The following is a 21464-nucleotide window of genomic DNA, read 5'->3' as shown; positions in this document are numbered from 1 at the left end:
CTCGTTTCACACTAGTCTTTTGTGCCCCCAGACAAGCTGGGGCCAGGACAGGGAGGTAGGAAATTCCAAGCACCTCCGGGGATGGAACACTTTAGAAATTTCTGTAGTTGAAAGGTGACACTTCTAGTTAGAAGGTGACACCGAAGATTAACAGTGGACCCTCAGACTCAACTCTTCACTACACATCTGGCCTGTGTAAGACTCAGAAGGGCTGCTGCCTGAGTGAGAAGGACTGGACCTGCATCTTGAACCGAGGAACAGCAGTGAGTCAAGAGCTAGTTGGCTGGACTCCTGATCAGAGCCTCAAGGGCAGAAAATGCTCCTACCACCTTGTACACTGCACTTGGACTATGCCTGCAGTGACACTTGCTCCCTCCCCAGGTGGTGCCACTCCAGACCTAGACCCTTGAAAGTGGGCATGAATCTGCTGTGCCAGCCCAGCTGTGGTCTTTTTATCAGAACTGAGGCAACATGATGTATGTGTGTACAGCTCTACATCAGAACTGCTTCTGCGTGACCTCCTTCATGTATGACCTCTTATCACAGTCTCTTAGCACCGCTGCCAGCTCGTGGGAACCACTGCTGTGCAATGCATCCTCAACGTGGGATCTCATTACGATGATTTAAGGTGCTTTGTTCAGCGAGTCTAACTTGGTCCCTCTATCTGGCACACATTCCATCTCTGTTGTCCTGAACTTGTTGTTTGGACCTTCTCCGGCGCGACCAGATAACTACAGTTGATGATTTGTTCTTTTAGGCAATATTTTTATTTAAACCTTCAAAATTATATGTCTCTAGTTCTACTAATTGGATTTTTTGTTGTATGATTTATTACATTTCTAATCAATTTTTCTAAATTGGTTTGGGATTTTTCCTGTGTTGCCATTTTACTTTGTTACTGGTTGAAGTACTACATAAATACTTACACATTGTCTAAGTTAAACCTGACTACTTTTGTGCCAAGCAACCAGAGAGTTGAGCACAGGTTAATTTGGGATCTAGTTGTGCTTCATTCACCCTAACAAGAATTGTGGTTGCTGCTTGACTAGGGTTTCACCCCCACAAACCATAACCCACTTTATCACACCACTCTGTGCCCCTACCCACCTCTATACTATAAAACACCCTTAGCACCCAATACACTTATCCACCCCTGAACCCTAAAACAACCCTTACAACTCTATGCCCCTACCCATTCCTAATCCCTGAAAACACCTTTACCATCCTATACCCTCAACCACCCTAAAATCGAAAAACACCCTTACCACCCAATTATAACCACAAACACACACCTTAAATGTACTTTCCTTTTGTTGTTAAGACAAATATTTGTGGTAAAGGCATTCCGTTATAAAGACAGTGTTGTAAAGGCTGTCTCCCTTGAGGGGTAGTTTGAGGGCCCCAAAAAGTTCTACATTATGATGGTAATGAGGAGATGGACAACTTATTGCCCTCCACTATGCAGACACTGGACTGTAACTGGATTTAGAAAATTCTTGTGACTTACACACCTCTCCTGGGAAGAGGTAACTGTTTCTAACAGGACCCCCAAAGAGGGGAAAACCTCCTTTGCAATTGGTTTAGCGTGCAGAATGTTAGAAGTACTAGATCTTCAACTTCCAGCTAAAAAGGAAGCAAACTTATTGATGAAGCTCTTACAGCTTGGGCATGCTACGTTGGAGGCCTTGTTACAATTTAATGAGGCCCTAACAGACATTATGCTGGCATCATGGATGAATCCACCATCATTTCCTCAGTCATTTGCCCAGTATCTAAGTGATAGAGGTCAGCCCCTGGATACAGTGTCTTTCAGACTGAGCACCCAGTCCCCAAGAGCTCGGTGGACCAACCTTCCAAGTTGAAGGTCAACTCTAATTTGTTACTTTCTGTGCCTCCAAGTAGGGAGTCAACCCAGATTAATGCAAATAGGTGTGATCTTCTGCCACCTTGGCCGTCAAGCCCTCGATTCCTGTCTCCAGGACCGACATACCCTATGGGTCATGGCTAGTGAGATGTTGACGGCCATGCCTGATGAATTCAGGATGCCATTGCCCAGAACATAAAGGATGGACACCACTCAGTATAACATTTTCTTGAAGGCCAGCGTTCACACAGTGTACCTTGAGGACAAGTGTGATCAGATGTCATGCCTGGATACATGGTGCAGATTTCTCAAGTGGTATACAGCTATTCCTCATGGACATGCCTTTTGATGGTTCCTGGCTTTTCATCTTTGCAGTGTATTCAAGACAACAGCAGCACAATGTGCTTTTTGGGTCAGAGGGTGAGTAGAGAGGACCTCTAAAGTGACGAAGAGTGGGATGTCTTAATCCTGCTATATCTTTGTGCCAGAGTTCGACTTTAGATCTTTGTCATATGCTCGCTTTCCTATAAAAGTACAAATTCTAGATGCTCACTCTTGCCTAGGGTCTTTCCTCTCTGGATCTGGGGGATTGGAGGGTACCCTTGGACCCGCAGCAGAAGCACATTCATGTGCCTTTCTAGTGGTCCCAAGGCATTATCTTCAGTTTGCAGTGAGCTTGGAATATTTCTAATTTCCCATTCTACCACTTGGTATCATTTCTCTCCTGGTATTTTCGAAGGTCATGGCAGTGGTTGTGGCTCATCTTCAGTGGTCAAGGATACGCATATTCCCTTACTTCTCTGACTTCCTGGCATATGGTGGACTTCCAGCAGTCCGTTGCGGCCACCTCCAGACAACTTACAACTTTTTTCATCCATAGTTTTCTGTCATCTAATCAACACTGCATCTAACGCCTGTAGAGAGGGTTCCTCTAATATCAACCATACTGCACGCCTTGCCATTCTAGGACCTTCCCACCCTTACAATGATTCTTGGACTTTCAGGAAATTATCCTGATGTTTTGAGGCTCACTCCAGGTTCTGGTGTGAAGGATTGGGACATCTTGAACTCCTGGTCTCTTGCGTCCTCCTTCTCCCCCAAGCCCACTGGCACATGTAGACCTTAGAATGAAACCTGTTTTTAGTAACCAGAACACTGGGCTTGCTTATTGGACTGCATCCTTATCTCAGAGGAGCAAGCCCCAGGACCTTAGGTGGTGTAGACGGACACCAGCCTGTCGTGCAGCATGCCATCCTCCCTTCCCCAAACACTTTGCCTTTGGTTGGGACTGTCACTTGGGATAAGTGAAGATCAGGGGGTCTCTGGTTCCCAGTGGAATGAAAGATTTGATTGACTCTGCAATCCTTTTTTCATCCATCAGTCGGTGGCCTGTGGAGGTCATAATGACAACTTGACGCCATGTCAGTGGGCTGTAGGCACTGTCTGTGCAACCCCTGCAAATCATATAGTTTCCTGAAAAATTTATCCTGCAGGTTTGTGCTTTATTTCTACCAAAAGTCATTTTGCTTCACCAATGTGGGCCAGTCCATGACAGTCTCTGCTTTTTTTCTCTTCTAAACATTCCTCTAAAGACCCTAACAGAACTCTGTTTTTTCATCAAGGGTACAAAAGCACACTGAGTCCCAAGACCATCTTTTCCGGGGTTTTGCTGGTGCTAAGAAAGGGAAGGCTGTTTAGTAGTGATCACTGTCCTGGTGGATAATCCTCTACATAAAGAAATGCTATTTTGTGTAATTTGTAAAATAAGGAATTGAACGTGTGTTGATCCAGGGTATTTTTGAGATGTAAAAAATTCCCTCATGCATTGAAGTGCAAGAAATCCAAAGGAGATGGAATGATGCACCAAACCTACCCAAATTGCATGAGGTGAGAGAGAAAATAATCCTCTGGGTGGAGGAGAAGCCCATTTTGTGTACATCTTACAAAATTGGTTAACAGTAGACATTGCAAGCAGCTGTGCTGTCAAGCCAGGCCTAGAGCAAGGGTCAGTTGTGGAAAAGGATATGGCAGACAGAGAAATGGTCTATCACAGGAATCCTGTCCAGCTATACTATGACCTCTCAAGCTGCTGCTCTGCCAATGAGTAGGAATTTCAGCCCCATTACTAATTTTCTCTGAAACTAAATATTTTAGCAAAGACGAGGGCCATCTTTGTGAGCTGACCTTCATCTGGGTGCGGATGGATATATGGGATGAAATCTATGTATGAAACAAGAGTCATTGGAAATGGACACAAAGTAAGGCACAAAAAACTATATCACAAAGAATAATGCAGGATTAAAGAAAGGTGCATAAGAGGAAAAGGTAAACATTTACCCAAAGGCCAAAAAGATGTTTTTGAGTACTTGGACCAAGTCACTGACCAAAGTGGCACTTGTTAGACCTGCCAGCTCTTGGCGTGGTTTTCCCTGTCTTCTTGGCTTTTGACCTCCTGTTTTTGATCCTGTGCTGAATTTCTTTTTCGCTGGCTTAAAGACTCTGGGTACTTTACCGGTGCTAAAGTGCAAGTACTCTCTGTCTAAATTGCATTGGTAATTGGTTTACCCATGATTGGCGTGTTTGATTTACTAGTAAGTCCCTTTTAAAGTGCACTATGTGAGCCTGTAAATGAAATGCTATTAGTGGGTCTGCAGCACTGATCGTGCCACCTGTATGAGTAGCTTTGTAAATGGGTCTCAGACCTCTCACTGCAGTGTTTGACCATATACAAAGATTAATCAGTGCTCCTTCTACATTTACTTGGGTTTTATTAAGTTCAGCTGCTAAGCAGCAAAATTAATCCAATAGATTGCTTAGATTAAAGAAAAAACATATTTTTAGTGAATTACCCGCCCATTTTCTTTTAGTACATTTAAAAGCTGGTACTATCTCTTGGGGCCTTCAGATTAAGAACATTCCAGTAATATTTATTGAGGACCCTGAATGTGGAAAAGGATACAGCTGCATAGGCACAAAATGTAGCAGAGATCTGATGGTGTTTACAATTGAGACTGCGCAGAGAATCGCCAAAAAACAACTTGAGGAAATCATGGCTTTAGGACAAGAACTCAAGGATAACCACTCAGTGGCTGATGCAAAAGCATTGTTACAGAAAATAGAGAAGGAGATTGGTGAATTCAAAAACTTCATTATGAGTCAAAGGAGCATCAAGTTTGAAAGGGATAAAAATCTTCCAATTTAGAAGTCGTTGATCCTTATCTCAAAGTGAGTTTTACACACGTCTAGAGTCAAGGAGATATGTACCTGAATTTGAAGCTCGTTCTAGATGTCAGCTTATTTCTTTTTCTGAAACATCTTCCTCCTCTTCTGGGGAATCTGACTCTGGCGAAGGTACTTCTAATCCGAATTCTCAAACGCCAACAGGCATTTTTAGGGTAAGGCCGACAGAGTGAGGGTGCGCAACAGATTCTCCAGCCCTGGGAAATGACCACTTGACGTCAGTATTGCAAAAATCAATGAAATCACCCATTTTCAATCGTTCTAACAGGCCACTCACGGAAAATGAGGAAAACGTGTTATATAAGGGGCTTTTGTTTTTTTTATTCCAACGAAACACATCAAATTTGTGCGTTTGAAAACTGAGGCATTAGAATTTTGTAGAAAGATTAGATTAAGGGCTTTCCTTTTGAACCATGATTCTTCTGTAGGTCCTGAGACTTCAGAACATAGAAAACTCCATCTAACACTGTTCCTAAAGATGTGTTTGTGTTTGAGCAGACAGTTTTATCGGCCATTACTCAACTTGAAAAAAAGAGTACATTAAAGACAACATTTCAAAAGCAGAGAGACAAGCATTGTCAGAATTGAATATTGATCAGTCTGTTGTCATAAAGCAAGCAGATAAAGGAGGGCCAATTGCCATTTGGGCTGCTGAAGAATACAAGAGAGAAGGCGATATACAAATATAGTCTGAATTTTATCATAGGCTTCAAAAACATCCCTCTAAGGAACTCCAAGGAGAAGTAGAAGTCATGATTAAACAGGATTTTGAAGATGGTATGATTGGACCTAGAGCGTGCAAATTTCTCATTAATAGGAAACTTTGTGTTGCAGTTTTGTACCTTTTAGCTAAAGTGCATAAGATGGAAGAGAAGTCCCCGGGTCACCCAATAGTTTCGGGCTGCGATTCTTTTCTACAGCCCATTGCCAAATATGTTGATGTGTTTTGAAGCCCGTAGTTCAACAAGTTCCTTCATATTAGCGAGATACTACTGATTTCATTAATAAAATAGAAGATTTGGATTTTTATTCTGTGTATCGAATTTTTGTGACGTTAAATGTGGTGTCACTATACAGGCAGATTCCCCAAGAAGATGGTTTAGATGCCTTTGAGGTGTATTTGGAGAAGAGGCCCATGTCACACCGGGTTCAAACTGATTTCATCTGAAAATTTGCTCGGTTTGCTTTGAATTAATTACTTCATATTTGATAATTAATTTTTTCTTCAAATTAAAGGGACAGCAATGGGTTGTCCCTTTGCTCAAGATTTAGCAGTTATGTACATGGCACAGTTTGAAGAACGATTTGTTTACAATAACAATCCTTTTCTGCCCAACATTGTGAAACGGCTCAGATACATCGATTGTATTTTTTGTATTTGGTCTGGTACAGCAGAAACATTGAACCAGTTTGCAGTTTGGCTTAATCATAGATCAAATTACATTAAATTCTGTCTTACTAGTAGTTGTCAAACTATAACATTTTTGGATGCGAAGGTCAAACCTCGAGATGGAAAACTAAAAACAACATTATTTACCAAGCCCACTGATCACAATAAGCCTTTGCATTATTCCAGCCACCACCATCGCAGTATCCATGATAATCTACCCTATGATAATTTTTTGCAAATTCGTTGCATTTGCTCAGAAAAAGAAGCATATATTGAACATGCCCACAATTTATGCCGTACATTACTAGTGAGAGGTTATCTGAAAAAAATTGTTAAAGAACTGCATGAAATGGGCAAGGTGGACTCCAAATGAAACATTAACAAAACACCAGACTAAGTCAGAGAGGTTAGCTTGTGTATCCACGTACTGTCCACAGACTAACAATTTTAGGAAAATAGTGTTGCAGAATTGGCATTTGATTTCTAAACTTGACAAATCATTTGAGAGACCTTTCTTTGCCCTGAAAAAAGACCAAAGTATAGGCAGTCAAGTGGAAAGAGCCTGCCCATCACCAGGTTTTGTCAGAAGTGATTTATGCCATGTCTGGAACTTGGTGCCAGTTGAAGGACATATTAAATGTGGGTCTTTTGTCTGCTACAGTCACACAAGGGAAGGGAAAGAGTTTGTGCATAAAGATATCAAATGAAATCATCTTGAACTGTCAAACTGTAAAACCAAAAATGTGGTATATGGTATTGTGTGTCCCTGAAAACATTTTTATATTGGTAAGACCAACGAAGAAGTAAGACCGAGGATCACACAACATAAGTCTAGAATAAAACATAGAGTCCCAACGCCACCATTGGTGAATCATTCCTTAGAATAGCATCACTCAGAGAACGATTTAAAATGGACAGTTTTGGCAGTGGTAACAGTTGGTCCTAGAGGTGGTGATATAGATGGATTGCTAATGAGAAAAGAAGTCCATCTAATTTTGAGATTTAACACTGCATTGGATGGCCTTAATGAATTCAATTAATTGCACAATTTATTGTAAGTGTTGAAAGAATGGATTTGAGACTGTGGACCCGATGGCGTGGAAAGTTTGATTTGCCTTGTTTTGGGTAGGTAAGATACATTATTGGCCTATCTAGTTTGTGATTTTCACACACTGTTGGTCTGGGTTGATCAGGTGGTGTTGTAAGCCTTATGGGATGGATAAAGTGACAGTAGTGGTCGGGCTATTTATTCGCTTTTCAATTTATTAGTAAAAAAGCTTGTTTTGGAGTGGGTTGAATGTCAGATCAGAGGGATCCTGAAAGGAATACTAAAGGTCCCAGAATCCTACTCGATTAGTCTAACGGCTCCTTAGCACGGGTATTGTTAAACAAAGGAAGATTTTGAAGGTGTTGGTCTATTCTTTTGCCAGGTGTCACGTTTGATCCTTTTGCCTGGTGTCCCACGTGGTCCGTAATGGAACTGGCACACCATTCGGCACCACTTGATTTCGGGTTTGATTAAAGAGGCCCGATGGGTTTTATTAAACGTCCCAGAATCCACTTCGAACAACTCAAGTTACGGTCTGGTGATTGTGCTAGATTTGCACACATTTAATTAATGAAGTTGTTGGTGGTATCTGCTTATCACACTGCAGCACAAAATGACAGAAGAGTGTGTTTTCGGCTATTTTCCTCTGGTTTGTGCGTCACAGTAATAACACATCACCTAAAGTGACTGGAGCCTTATTTAAGACCCAGAGCGCGACCCTTATCTTTGCTGAACTATGAGATGAGGAGTTGAGTCTAATTGCATGTGGGAGGATGGTGTGTAATATATTGGATCATGGCGTCTCAAAATAGCTCATTTTAGAGAATATGACAGAATTAAGGCACGTTTTTTCTCTCACAAGAGAGATTTTGAAAGAGTCCGTTCCGGAGTTCAAGGTGGTCCGACAGCGAGGTCCTCAGTAACAACATATTCCAAAGTAAGAGGATTTTAATTTCCTTCTCATTCAGGGCCGAACATCTGTGTGTTTAACAGTTTTAGCGAGGGTCTGAATGTGTGTTCCATGTTTACCTTTAGTGGAAATGTTGGTTTCGTTGATGTTTCGCAATTTTAGTGACATGGCCTCCCAAGCGTTTTGGTTGCATGAAACATTGTATCTTCTTATGATTTAACAGTTTAAGTTGTAGCAATCTGCCATAGTATACTGACACGCCTTCCGTAGCTTTTTGGTTTCGGTGTATGTAATATTGTATCTTCTTACAATCCAACAGTTCAAGGTGTAGCAATCTGTCTTTTTACAGCGTTTGGGTGGCAGCACTTTGTTTTACAGTCTGAGTTGTGATTACTAGCTGGGGTCTCGGTTTAGTTAAAACAAGTTGGAGCTCCTGAGTCATTTCACTTGTGGTTCTCATTTCATAATAGTGGCGGGCAACACGCTGCAGAATACATTAAAAAGAAGAAAGGCTCCCCTCATACTCAGATAGAAATTTACGCAGGACTGGCTTGTTTTCTAGTTTTTCCTGATTATGAGGTAAATTGTAGGTGGGTTATGTCAGCAGACAGCAGGTAAGAGGCACTGCAGTAGTTTTAGTAATGTGTACATTTTGTGTTTGTTTCTCTTTAGTGTGTCTGTGAGTTCTGAGTCCTGATGAGAATCCCTAAGATTTGTGGGCTCGAAATGCGTTGACAAAAAAAAGCACCCAGAGAGTTTGCTGGGCAAACAGGGAGAATTAGAATTCATGTTCTGGAATACATATTACCCCTATATTTTGCCACATGTATGAATGTGGTGTATTTGAACTAGGCTCTATACCTAGGAGCTGCAAATGAATTTGAACCATTAGAACTCTTTTTTGTTTTTTGAAAATTTGTTCAGAACACGTGTATTAAGTTTTTATCAATGTTTGTTATTGTATGTATGTGATCTGTATGTGGCTTAAATGTTTATTTTTGTGTAAGAGCAAATTAAGTTTTTGAATTTAAAAAAGAAATTGCACATACATTTTTGGTCTTTTGTGTTAGGAATCATTGTTGAATATAAGTGATATAATTCCAGTGACATTGTTCAATTAAACAGTGGGAGCGTCAATTCAGTTACGTTTTCCTACTTGAAAAGAGCAGATTGACGAGTCAGCTTTGTTTTAGAAAGTGGACATTTTCTTGCCTAACCATTCTGTGCCTCTGCCTGGCTGTGGAATAGACATCTGGGTCAGGATGACAGTTTGGCTGTTTCTGAATTAACTCTAGACAGTCACACAAAGAGAGCTGAGGTGTGCCCTGTATATCCTGATGGGTCTTCCTGGGATAGAGTGGTGAGTGGAGCTGACACTTGCACCTTGCCTGTCCTTACACAAAGCAGTTTCCAACCCCCTGGAGTGTGTCTGGGGCCAGGGCAGAAAAGGCAGGGTCATATGCACTACAGAGACTTTTCTTTGACGTTTGCCTATTTCATGGGCAGAAATTAGTATATGTATTGGACCTCTGAGGCCACATCTTTAGAATACTTCTAGACTGAGGACATTCTGCCATTAAGGAGAGCTAGATGCCGTAGGAGGCACTGCCACTCTGCCTGTTGCTTGCTGCTTCTGTCCTGGGAGTGATAGGACTGGACTTTGCATTCTACATCCTGCTTAACAAGCTTTTCCAAGGGCTTGAACTGAGGTTTCCTCCTGTTAGAAGTCTCAGGGACATCAAAGACTTCATCTGCCAGTGCCTGGGCTCTTCTGCTGAGAGTCCTGACTTGCTGAGTGGCGCCAACTCCAGTCCTTGGGCCTTTGGAAGTGTAAGCTGGTGACCTGAAGAAGAAAATCCACGCACCGACCTGTTGCAGCTAAAGAATCGATGCATCGTCTGTCTTGTGGCTAAAGAATCGATGCAGGGCCTATCTTGTGGCTGCAGAATTGAGGCAGTGCCTGTTTCACCACGTCTCATCAACACTTTGTCTCAATTTTCCACACATCGTCCCTGGGGTGCTAGTTTCTCATGGACCCTGCACTGCAGTTAGGAACCGAGGTTACGAGTCTGGAAATCAAGACATTGCCTTTCCTGCGAGGAAAGAATCGACACATCACCTACCCTGACAGTAAGGAACAGACACATTGCCTCTCCTGCGAGGAACAAATCAACGCATCACCTCTCCTGTGCTGTAAGGAACCAATGCATTGCTTTGCTTTTGGATGCCTCGCCTGCGGCCCACCTCGTCTTTGTTTTTGATGCATCCCAGGTACTTTGTGGTAAAAAGATACAACCATTGATTCCTATGGCTTAAGACTTAGTGAAACCTTTAAAAAGAAATATAGTTACTGTTATAAGTTGGATTTTTGTCTTTTTGGGTCTTGTTTTATTCAGATAAATATTGGCTAGTTTTCTAAACTGGTGTGGAGTCCTTTTGTAGTGTTTTGACTGTTATACTGTGTCTGTATGTACATATCCCTTTGCACATCATCTCTGAGATAAGGGGGTGAGCAGGGGTTATCTTAGCTGTGTGACTGCCTTACCCTGACTAGAGTGAGGCTTCCCTACTTGGACAGGGTGCAAATCACTGCCAACTAGAGACCCTATTTCTAACAGCACTATATTTGTAAAAGGATAGCTAGAACGACAGTCTACAGACTGACTGAATGAACTTATATAATTTGCACTAGGCTTATAAAGTTGCATAGGCAAAGGGCAAAGTCTTCAGCGTTTTCCTGAAACTTTCCAGGATACTTAGGTTGACAGAGATATTTAATTCTGGAACCCTCAGAGCTTTATTCTTCCTGTGTAAGTCATGACCACGTGTGTAGGGCCCTATTTTACCCAATAGGTAATCTGGGGCTTGCTGCATTAGATATGTAAATAAAATGGACTTTATTTTGAACATGATCTATGTCCTCAATGACCTGGTGTCAGTGGAGTGTTCTACATGTTTCTGAGATATGATCCTTTTGGCCAGACCTTTATAGCCCGAAAGGTCATATTATAATAGAGATTTCTAGCCGCAGATTTATCATCTTATTAATTTCTCCAGGTGCCACACTGGATCCAGAAGCCTTTCAGCAATTCTCTTGCATGATGACAGGTGGCTTTGTGAGACTCTGCATCTGAATCGTCCCCTCCATATATATCGTTGGGGCCACTATATATGTCTCTTCCGTGAGCTGACGTCATTCCCTTTCTTTCCGCACCTTCCAATATGGATCTGGAGCTAGCAGTGCTGTCAAGGAAAACTCTAAAATGTACCCTATAATGTGCAGATGTGGGTCCAAAACAACAGGTTTTAATCTGCGTTACTACTGCCACTGACAGCTGTCAGTGACAGATACCCATATGTGACTATCCTCGAAACAAGGAGTCGAAGAAGAGGTTGAGGCCTCAGGTGCTCTCTGTTTCCTGAAGACACTCATGTGAGTGTTCGAAATCGAGGTGGCAGAGTTTGGGTAAGTCGTGAAATTCACATAAGAAATGCAAAAAAATCAAACACGGCTTGCTGACGTCGTTTGCACCTTCCAGAGTTTCCTGAAAGCCCCCATAACTCGAGTCCTCAGAGCAGTTTTGTGGAGCGAATATCTGAAGGACTATCACTTGACCTCCTTTCCCAGCAGACAACCACACCCTTCGAAATGTGTCAGCTGAGACCCAGAACAAGATTTTTGATCCACCTCCGGATTTCTTTAGGTCAGAGGCCCTCAAGCTGTGGAGCACACCCCCTTGAAGGTCTGTGGCAGCATTTGTGGGAGAAGTGGGGGCGCACAAATGCCTAATCAAGTATTTGTAAATGAAGATAGCCTAAATAACTTACACACCCTCCCAGCCCAGGACTTAAAAAGTGTGATGCAATTGATCATAGAACCATTGCCTCTGCCTGTGAATGTGACCTGCTTGAGAATCTCAGGCCAACAATATAAGGATTCATACATCATTAACAAACTGTTCATCGGATCACCACAAGGGTTATGCTCAAAATGGGAAAAGTCACAGGGGTCTTCAGTCCTCACTCATCATACCTTACCACTAGAGACAGTACATAATCTATGATTAACCTCCCAATATTATAACAAAGTCAGCTATCAGCCCGGCCAGTATAACATCAATAGCATTTTTAAGAGAGAAAATAAAAGTAACATTGATTTTATCGAAATTATTATAATAAAAATTAAGCAACACTGTTGGAAGCAGCACTACAATTGTGAGGCAAAAAGTTTTGGGGAAAAAAAGGCAGAATCTAAGTCAACATTTCTGATTGCAGCCATAAATGTGGTATTCACCAGAGTTAAAAGGCCACCTCTATCTCCCCCTTAGGATGACAGTCGCTGGAGTGTATTTTGAGTAAAAGTTGTATATGTCCACATTTGTGCAGGACCAGGTCTCCTGGAGAAAGACCACTTGATAATTTGACACATATCTAACCCAGATATCATCAGCCAGTTTACTACTAATCCCTGCAGTATTCCAGTAAAGTACACTCACTCTGTTGCTAAGACTACTGCACCCCGTTACATATGAACTGAGATGACCAACAGTAAGACTGTTGAGAGTTAAGATGACCATCCATCGATGGCTCATTGCCCAGGAGAGGCTTGATCCCCTTGATTGGCTGGTCCTTGGAAGTGGCAGCCATCACAAGCGCGTTAACTGGGAGAGCTTGATCATCAGAGTTACCCTTAAAAATACTGCTAATTTGGTGGTTTGTAGGACTAAAATGTAAAGTAGAGAGGTCAGATGTTACAGTTGGACTGGGCACCTCAGCATCTATGCTGCAGTTGACTGGTGGGACATAATTGCCATGCCATGATGGCATAGTGTTATGAATCAAGTCTGTTCTGAGATAAAGGAGGCAGCAGGTGGTGCCACAAATCATTATTTTGTTTTACACTCCTCTGCACATTCATTACTGAAATTGCAGAGGAGCTGCATATATGAGACATACATGCAGAGTAACTTAGGTGAGCAGTAGATGAGGTCATCCAGGTCACAATAGTTAGAGAGCTCTTGTTGTCACAATTAGGAGACTTCTTAGTCTCTAAACTCTGACTTCTGTTGGGAAGGAAGTAAAAACATTGGTTTGTCTATAGTGAGATGACTACCTGAAGCCAGGAGTGTTCCAGAGATTCCTCTGATCTGAAGTGCTGTGGCCAGTTATGGAAGTCATGTCTACAGAGTGGTGAAAAGTCACCCAATGATGTGTCTTTTGAAATGCAAACTTGATCGGTCTAAGAATCGAACAATTCAAATATTAAAAGAGATGGCTGGCAAATTAAACAGAAGCATTCACTCATTGTGCAATCCTTTCCAATAGATATCAATATTTTGAATTCCTAGAACCATTTCACTGGAGAAATGATGTAGTCAACAACATTTAATGTTTTTCACCTAGGACAGAAAGTAGGGAAAACTGCAAGGGAAAGTAAAATCGGATATCATGTAGGGTCTTTGTGAAGAGAGCATTCAAGAAGACAAGATGATCGTGGGTATCTCTATCTGCCATTAAGTGCACCATTTCTGTATTACTCCTGTATAGATGTCTTCTATGTAGAGTGTGATAGAAGATTGGCTTGATTTATGCATGGAGAGTGTTGTGCTTTCATTTATGTGCCTCAGCTCTATATTTATGTCAATTCTTTGTCTCAACAGGTTGTTGTATCTCCTGCAGCATGAAACATCTGGCACAGAGCTGAAAACTGAGTGTGCTGTGGTGCTGGGGAGCTTGGCGATGGGCACTGAAAACAACGTTAAATCCTTGCTCGACTGCCACATTATCCCTGCCTTGCTGCAAGGTATCCCGGCATTCACCCGGCGCAGTACATACTCCTATTTAATTATTTCTTATGATTTTAAATTATTCTGTTTACTTTTAGTAATAGGACCTCAAACTGAAACCTGCTCTCCCATTTGCACTCATAGGATTACTGTCGCCAGACCTGAAGTTTATTGAAGCTTGCCTCCGGTGTCTCCGTACCATCTTCACCAGCCCTGTTACTCCAGTGGAGCTGCTCTACACAGTACGTTCTAGGCGAACCTGCTATTACAGCTCATTTGTGGGTACTTGACGATACAGAGTGTAGAGATAGCACCACTATTATTTGTTGTAATATTTTTATAGATTTTTTTTTGCTTCCCAGACAAAGTAATACTGTCACATTAATGAAGATACAACACACTATTGACAGTAGTATGCCACAGAACTTGTAACTTCCCGAAGTTGCATCAGCATTGATGGCTCTTACATAGATTATGTATTGTTATCTAACAAATTCATGGATACTTGAACTTGTGTTTCAGGCATTAATATGATCTCACAGTTTAAGACAGTTTTTAACAGCCTTTGCCCTCTATGCCGAAAGGAAAGGGTATTAAAATTCAAATGGAACCAACTAACCTTCATTCTTAAGCAGGACTCTCTTAAATTCTCTAAAACACCCTTGTTTGATTGGGCAACAGCTACAGAAACAGGGCATAGTCTGCAAAGTATTGAAATAATATATGCACAGATCATGATAGACATCATGGAACTTCTTTTAGGGTATACATTTTCCTGCATGAAGATGCCGGTTTCTTCTAACACCATGCCGTTGTTTCCAAAGATGCCTAGAACAGGCCCCTAGCTCCCTGCATCATGAAAAGCTAAATACAAGACACAAAATGGGTGCCAATTTATTACCCTGTATAGAGGTATTAAGCTTAACTTATGAACAGAAGCATGTGGCTTAGAGTCTGTGTGCCCTGGTTTATGGTTTTATGCTCCTGATTTCCAAGGAAATTCACACAAAATTAGGTAAACCAAGGCATTAATGGACAAGAAAGATTCCAGTGAGTATTCACTGAGAGCATACCCTTTTGTGCAAGTACGGAGCTGGAGGTGACCATTGTCAAATGTAATTTGTAGATTTCATATACTTAGCATTTTGGAGTACCACCTGTTTCAGTTGAAGAAAGTACTTGAGAATTTCAGGAGCATACATCCACCATATACCATTTCATTTGTAAAATAATACCTGCTATGAAAACCTGAACTATATTGATAACTGAAGGTTTTTTACTTGAGTAGTGAAAAGTGGGCCATTTTAGAAAAGGTTCTTACTGTCACCATAATGACAATGTGCCCTCTCAAATGTTGAAACTCACCAATAGAGTGCATCTATGATAAGCCTAGTTTCAGGTGCTGCAGATGAGACTCAACAAATATCCCTGCAGGTGTTTGATTAGAGCTTTAGAATATTTAGCATCTTGTCATGAATTTTCATCTAGTTCTGTTGGATATGTCTTCCTATATAATCCTCACCTTATGAATATTCTCTTCGGGGGTGCAAAAGGGGGCCACTGTGCCTGGAAACCTTTTGCCTAGCTGTTTTCTTCAGCTTAACATTGTGAGTCTGGAGCTGTTTGGTATTAAGTGCAAAATTCCTCATCAGTTTTCATGCTTACTTTGTAGAATGTCAGCTCCAATGTTCTTGGTGTTATAACCCTGGTGAAAGGTATCAAAAGAAGATGCCTTTTTTGGTTGGCCACAGCATCTACATGTGGTGTTTGGGGCCCAGCCATGACAACTCAGCTTGCGAGCCCCTACCCCAAATGCAGCTGAAAATCACCAGAGAGTGGGGGCCAAGTTATTCTTGGTTCAAGTCGATAATCACTTATCTCCTACACGTACGTTTCCAGACGAGGAGCAATCCCTAAAATGGATTTTACGTATGATCATCATAGGAGGGAGAACTCCTCCTATGAGGACAATGAAGATGGAAGATGGTTATCCGCAAGGCTTCACTCAGCCAGTCAGGAGTTCATATACTTCCACTCCTGCATGACTAGCTTGTGAAAGCAGAACCAGTAGTGCTGGACATAACCTTTTTAAGAGCTTGCTCTTCCTCAGAGGATCTCAGTTATTTGTGATACAATTCTGATGTCTTTAAATAACATTCGGATCCCTGTTCGATGGTCTTTCACCTGCAGGGTTTAATGGCTTTCTGGATCCTGTTGGTGCCGCACGCCAGATGGTGAAAGGGGACCCTATAGTGGTGCTTAACAGTTATTTGGCTGCAGCATCAAGGTAGTATCTTGGCTCACATCAAGACCTGTTTTTTCTTCCTGGATCTCCACTGGTGAATGTGCCCTCCATTGTCTCAGTGTTTCTTCTGCAGTCACATGCCTCAGTTGCTAAAAACGCCTCCATGTTTGGATGGGATGGTTATCTGGGGGAGATGAGGACGTAAGGTCTCTGGCCCAATTAAGAGCATCAAATGCACACCAAGGTGTTAAGACTTTCAGGCAGCTCTGCTCCCTAAAGGCTTTTTTTCCCTCGATCTCAAGGCATGTTATTTATATCCTCCCAGGCAACAACACCACCACCATCATGGTGAACAGGAGAGGTTGCCTGGAGCTGTTTGTCTTTAGTGGATAATGAATAGGAACTTTATGTTGAAGTAACAGACATGAAATTCTCTGGTTTGGAATGTCCTTACATAGACCCCTGTTTCACAGCTCTGAGCAAGAAGTATCCTCTATTCTGTGCCCTCTGAATGGTATCTTAGGGGATGGCTTCTATATCAACTGTTCGTAAGGTTTCAGTTACAGCTTGCAAACATCCTGCAGAAGGTGCAGGAGGATCGAAAGGTATCAAAAAGAAGATGTCTTGGGTGTGGGGGTGTGTAGGTGTAGATGTGTAGGGGTGGGTGGGTGGGTGTGTGGCGGTGGGTGTGTATGTGTGTGGGGTGTGTTTTGAACTGGAAGCATAAGGGATGCCCCCATCTGTACTTGCCCTTGTGGTCTCTAGGACATTCTGTCACCTACTTGAAGGATTTCCTTTTCATTTATATTATGAGGGAGAGATCTTGAAAAATCTGAACATGTGCCCTATTATAGGAGACATCACTACTTCATTTTGGGTTTGGTATTATTGCTTGATTGTCTTCAAGGTCGTGGACCTAAGCTAGAATATCAGGTAGGACTTAATTTTCCCCATTCAACAGGGCCACCATTAAATGCATGATTTAAACAGATTAAAGGGTTTATGATCATTATTTACACTTCTAAATTCAATTGCTTTTGGAATCTGCTTCATTCTGATGTTATATCTTCTGGTCCTGTTTTCCAGGTCCTTCTGCTTCTCCTGTAGAATTATATTCTGGTCCTTCAGGAAGATGATTGAAGCCCTAAGTTCCTATTGTTATAGAGGCTGTTTCTTCCAGGAACTGCACTCTGTTCAAAGACATATTTTCTAATTTCCTGGAATTCCTCTTGCACTTCCTTTTTCTCCACACCAATTTCTCCTTTGATATTTCTGAGGGACTGCTTTATAAATCTCCTGGTGACAACTTAATCCCCCTGCCTCATTTGTGACATCTGGCCTTTGCGTTTCCTTGCTGAAGGAGATCTTTAATGTCATTGAATTTTTGCCCTTGATCTCGTATCAGCTCTGTGTTTCATTTACATTTACAAGCTTAGCTTCAGGCAAGTTTTTGTTTTGTTTGCAATGGCTTTTAGACAAAAGTGTATGAAAATCAAAACAATACTTCTCATTTTTTTTTTCTGTTTGACATATATACCACACCAAAATGGGTTATATATGTCCCAAAATATGGAATTGCCGAACCTCTGCAGATTTTTTTTTCCATAGTGCATCCTGCAATCATAAAAAAAGCAAAATGAGGACAGTAGACTCCTTTAATCTTTAATGTGTAGAAGGTGATTCGTACCTCACAAACCTAGTGAGTATAGTAGTATTTTTTATTACCATAAATTGGCTTGAATGCATAGGCTAAATGGTACAGTAATAAATACACAAATAAATATGCAACCATTACAACATTTTAGAAGCAAATAGCAACCCTCTTTTTTTTTTTTTTTTTTTTTTTTAAATCACCACTTTCCATAATTCATAATATGTACTTAGACCCATAAAAAGGCTTTAAAGTATAAGGGGACAAGGTTTTCATTGATTAGGTAACAATCTGTGGGACAGTGGACTTGTGCTTAGGGAAAAGGAATGTTGACATAATTGGTTGCTGGCTAAAGCCTGGGCTGACAAGTGTCTTCTAGTAACTGTCCAGGTAGCCGTAATATAATTGGCCACTGCCATGTGCATTACCGTATTATCTGACTGTAACAAAAAGCGCTTTAGTTCAAGTTACAATCAAGAACTGCTTGAACAATGGTACAAACCATTTAGAGTGAAGGCCCTTCATTTGTATGCAAAACAGCTTAAAGTGTATTAGTGTCTCCTGCCCTGCAAAACTTATAATCTCAGCAATTGGTTCCAGAAGAACCATCAGCAAACTTGGCTTGATAAACTCTGGTAGGTAAAATGCCCAAGCAGAATTTTAAAAACAAAGCGAGGTGTGCATTGGGGGAATTTCATTTAAATATTTTTCCCTACTCTGGCTATTTTACTTGCAGATAGTTAACAGTCAAGCATGAGGAGTGAGGCTTTCCAATGCAAAACTTCAATTTCTCTCTGTTAAAGGTGCATTTTACCAGGCCTGCCATTGTACAATCCAGGTTTGTTCAGATATCTCTTAACATAGATTCTATGTCCTGACCAGTGCCTATGATTATGCTTTCTTCCTTCGCTTTTATTAACAGCAGCCATTTCATGAAAACCTAACAAACTACAGTTTCCCCTGAATCCCTAGGAAAGAGGCAAAATTACATTATCCAGTAAGACACCAACAGCTCCAGGCACAATCCAATCCGGTACAAGCAACCCCAAATATAGTCCTTTGTTCCTGTGGCCACTGCCTCTTTCTTCGTTGCTTGAAGCCAAGATGCGATCCCCCTTTTCTCTTCCTGTGTTTGTGTAGAGTGTTGGATTTATTATGTGTTTTGTGCTGATAAAACTGTTTTTTTTGTCAATGTGATGTGCTTCATGACGGTAGGCCCCTGGAACGCGATTACTCTCCTTCGCGGCTGGCTTATCCTGGTGCAGTTCACAATTGTGGTGTGTTCACCCACCTGCTAGGTGGCACTCTCTTCAGCATGTACAATTGCGCTTGACTCGCAACTTTTGAAATTCCCTTCACAGTGGGATTGGAGCCAATTGCCGTCAGCCCTAGAGCCTTGCCGCCTGGAGAGGGATACTGTAGGAAGTAAGCTCTGTATATACTATGTCAAAGTGAGAGTTAGTGTGCACAGAGTCCAAAGGTTCCCCTTAGCGGTTGATAGTGGCAAAATTAGATCATACAAATGCTCTATTTTGTGGTAGTGTGGTCGAGCAGTAGGCTTATCAGAGGGTAGTGTTAGGCATTTGTTGTACACACACAGGCAATAAATGAGAACACACACTCAAAGACTTAACTCCAGGCCAATAGGTTTTTATATAGAAAAATATTATTTTCATAATTTATTTTAGAACCACAAGATTCAAATTGTAGGTAAGTACATAAATTGTAAGGTACTCCACACAGGTAAGTATGGAACTTTGAATTAAAACAGTAGTATGCACAGTTTTGGCAAAAATGGCAATAAGCTATTTTAAAAGTGGACACAGTGCAAAAAATTAACAGTTCCTGGGGGATGTAAGTAATAGTTTCTCAGTAAGTAAAGCACTTACAAGTTCAGTCTCCTGGGCATAGGCAGCCCACCGCTGGGGGTTCAAGGCAACCCCAAACCCTCAGCACCAGCAACACAGGGCCGGTCAGGTGCAGAGGTCAAACGAGGGCCCAAATAACATAGGCGTCTATGGAGAACAGGGGTGCTCTGGTTCCAGTCTGCTAGCAGGTAAGTACCTGCGTCCTTGGGGAGCAGACCAGGGGGATTTTGTAGAGCAGTGAGGGGGACAAACACAGGTACACAAAATACACCCTCAGCGGCACGGGGCGGCCGGGTGCAGTGTGCAAAGTAGGTGTCGGGTTTTGCGTTGAAAGCAATGGAGGGACCCGGGGGTCACTCTGGCGATGCAGGCAGGGCATAGGGGGGCTTCTCGGGCCAGTCACCGACTGGGCTAGGATGAGGGCCGCCTGCTGGTGACTCCTGTACTGGTAGGTGGATCCTCTCGGTCCTGGGGGCTGCAGATGCCTGGTGTCTGGTTCCTTTGTTACCAGGCAGTCGCGATCAGGGGGAGCCTCTGGATCCTCCCTGCAGGCTTCGCTGTGGGTGTGCAGGGAGGTTGACACAGGGAGTCCACGTCAGTGGAGTCGCCTGGGGGTCCTCTCTACGTGTTGGTTCCACTGAACTCGAGCTGGGGGCGTCGGGTGCAGTGTGTGAAGACTCACGCTTCCGGAGTGAGCCAAGTGTCTCTATAAAGTTGGTTTCTTGTTGCTGTTTTTTCAACAGAGACGCTGTCCTCGGGAGGTTCTTGGTCCTTTTAGGTGCAGGTCAGTCCTCTGAGTCCTCAGAGGTCACTGGTCCCGCTGGATGCATCGCTGTGCAGGTTCTTTGAGTCTGGAGACAGGCCGGTAGGGCTGGGGCCAAGTCAGTTGTCGTCTCCATCGTCTCTGCGGGACTTTCAGGTCAGCAGTCCTTCTTCTTTCTTCAGGTTGCAGGAATCTCATTTCCTGTGTTCAGGGTCGCCCCTAAATACTCAATTTAGGGGTGTGTTTAGGTCTGGGGGGCAGTTGCCATTGGCTACTGTCCTTGAGGGTGACTACACCATCTTTGTGCCTCCTCTGTGTGGGGAGGGGGGGAACATCCCTAATCCTATTGGGGGAATCTTCCAAAGCAAGATGGAGGATTTCCTAAGGCAGGGGTCACCTCAGCTCACAACACCTTAGGGGCTGTCCTGGCTGGAGGGTGACTCCTCCTTGTTTTCCTCATTAACTCCTCCCGACTTGCCGCCAAAAGTGGAGGCTGTGTCGGGGGGGCGGGGATCTCCACTAGCTGGAGTGCCCTGGGGCATTGTAACACGAAGCCTGAACCTTTGAGGCTCACTGCTAGGTGTTACAGTTCCTGCAAGGGGGAGGTGTGAAGCACCTCCACCCAGTGCAGGCTTTGTTTTTGGCCTCAGAGAGCACAAAGGCTTTCACCCCAGGGGGTCAGAAACTTGTCTCAGTGGC

General features: G+C 42.5%; 1 protein-coding gene across 11 annotated transcripts in view; it reads left to right on the top strand.

Annotated features, from left to right (window-relative positions):
* Positions 1-21464, top strand: part of ARMC8 (armadillo repeat containing 8) — a 526273-nt gene that overhangs the window by 183542 nt on the left and 321267 nt on the right. For 6 of the 11 annotated variants that reach the window (XM_069225737.1, XM_069225738.1, XM_069225735.1 and 3 more), the window contains exons 4-5: positions 14113-14279; positions 14383-14480. In XM_069225737.1, coding sequence (XP_069081838.1) covers positions 14113-14279; positions 14383-14480 — 265 coding nt within the window. The remainder of the gene's footprint in view (positions 1-14112; positions 14280-14382; positions 14481-21464) is intronic. The other 5 variants (XM_069225740.1, XM_069225739.1, XM_069225736.1 and 2 more) reach the window with 1 other exon arrangement.

The sequence above is a fragment of the Pleurodeles waltl genome, chromosome 3_1 (genome assembly GCF_031143425.1).
Source record: "Pleurodeles waltl isolate 20211129_DDA chromosome 3_1, aPleWal1.hap1.20221129, whole genome shotgun sequence".
NCBI classification, from domain to species: domain Eukaryota; kingdom Metazoa; phylum Chordata; class Amphibia; order Caudata; family Salamandridae; genus Pleurodeles; species Pleurodeles waltl.
This window is presented reverse-complemented; position numbering and strand designations above follow the sequence as displayed.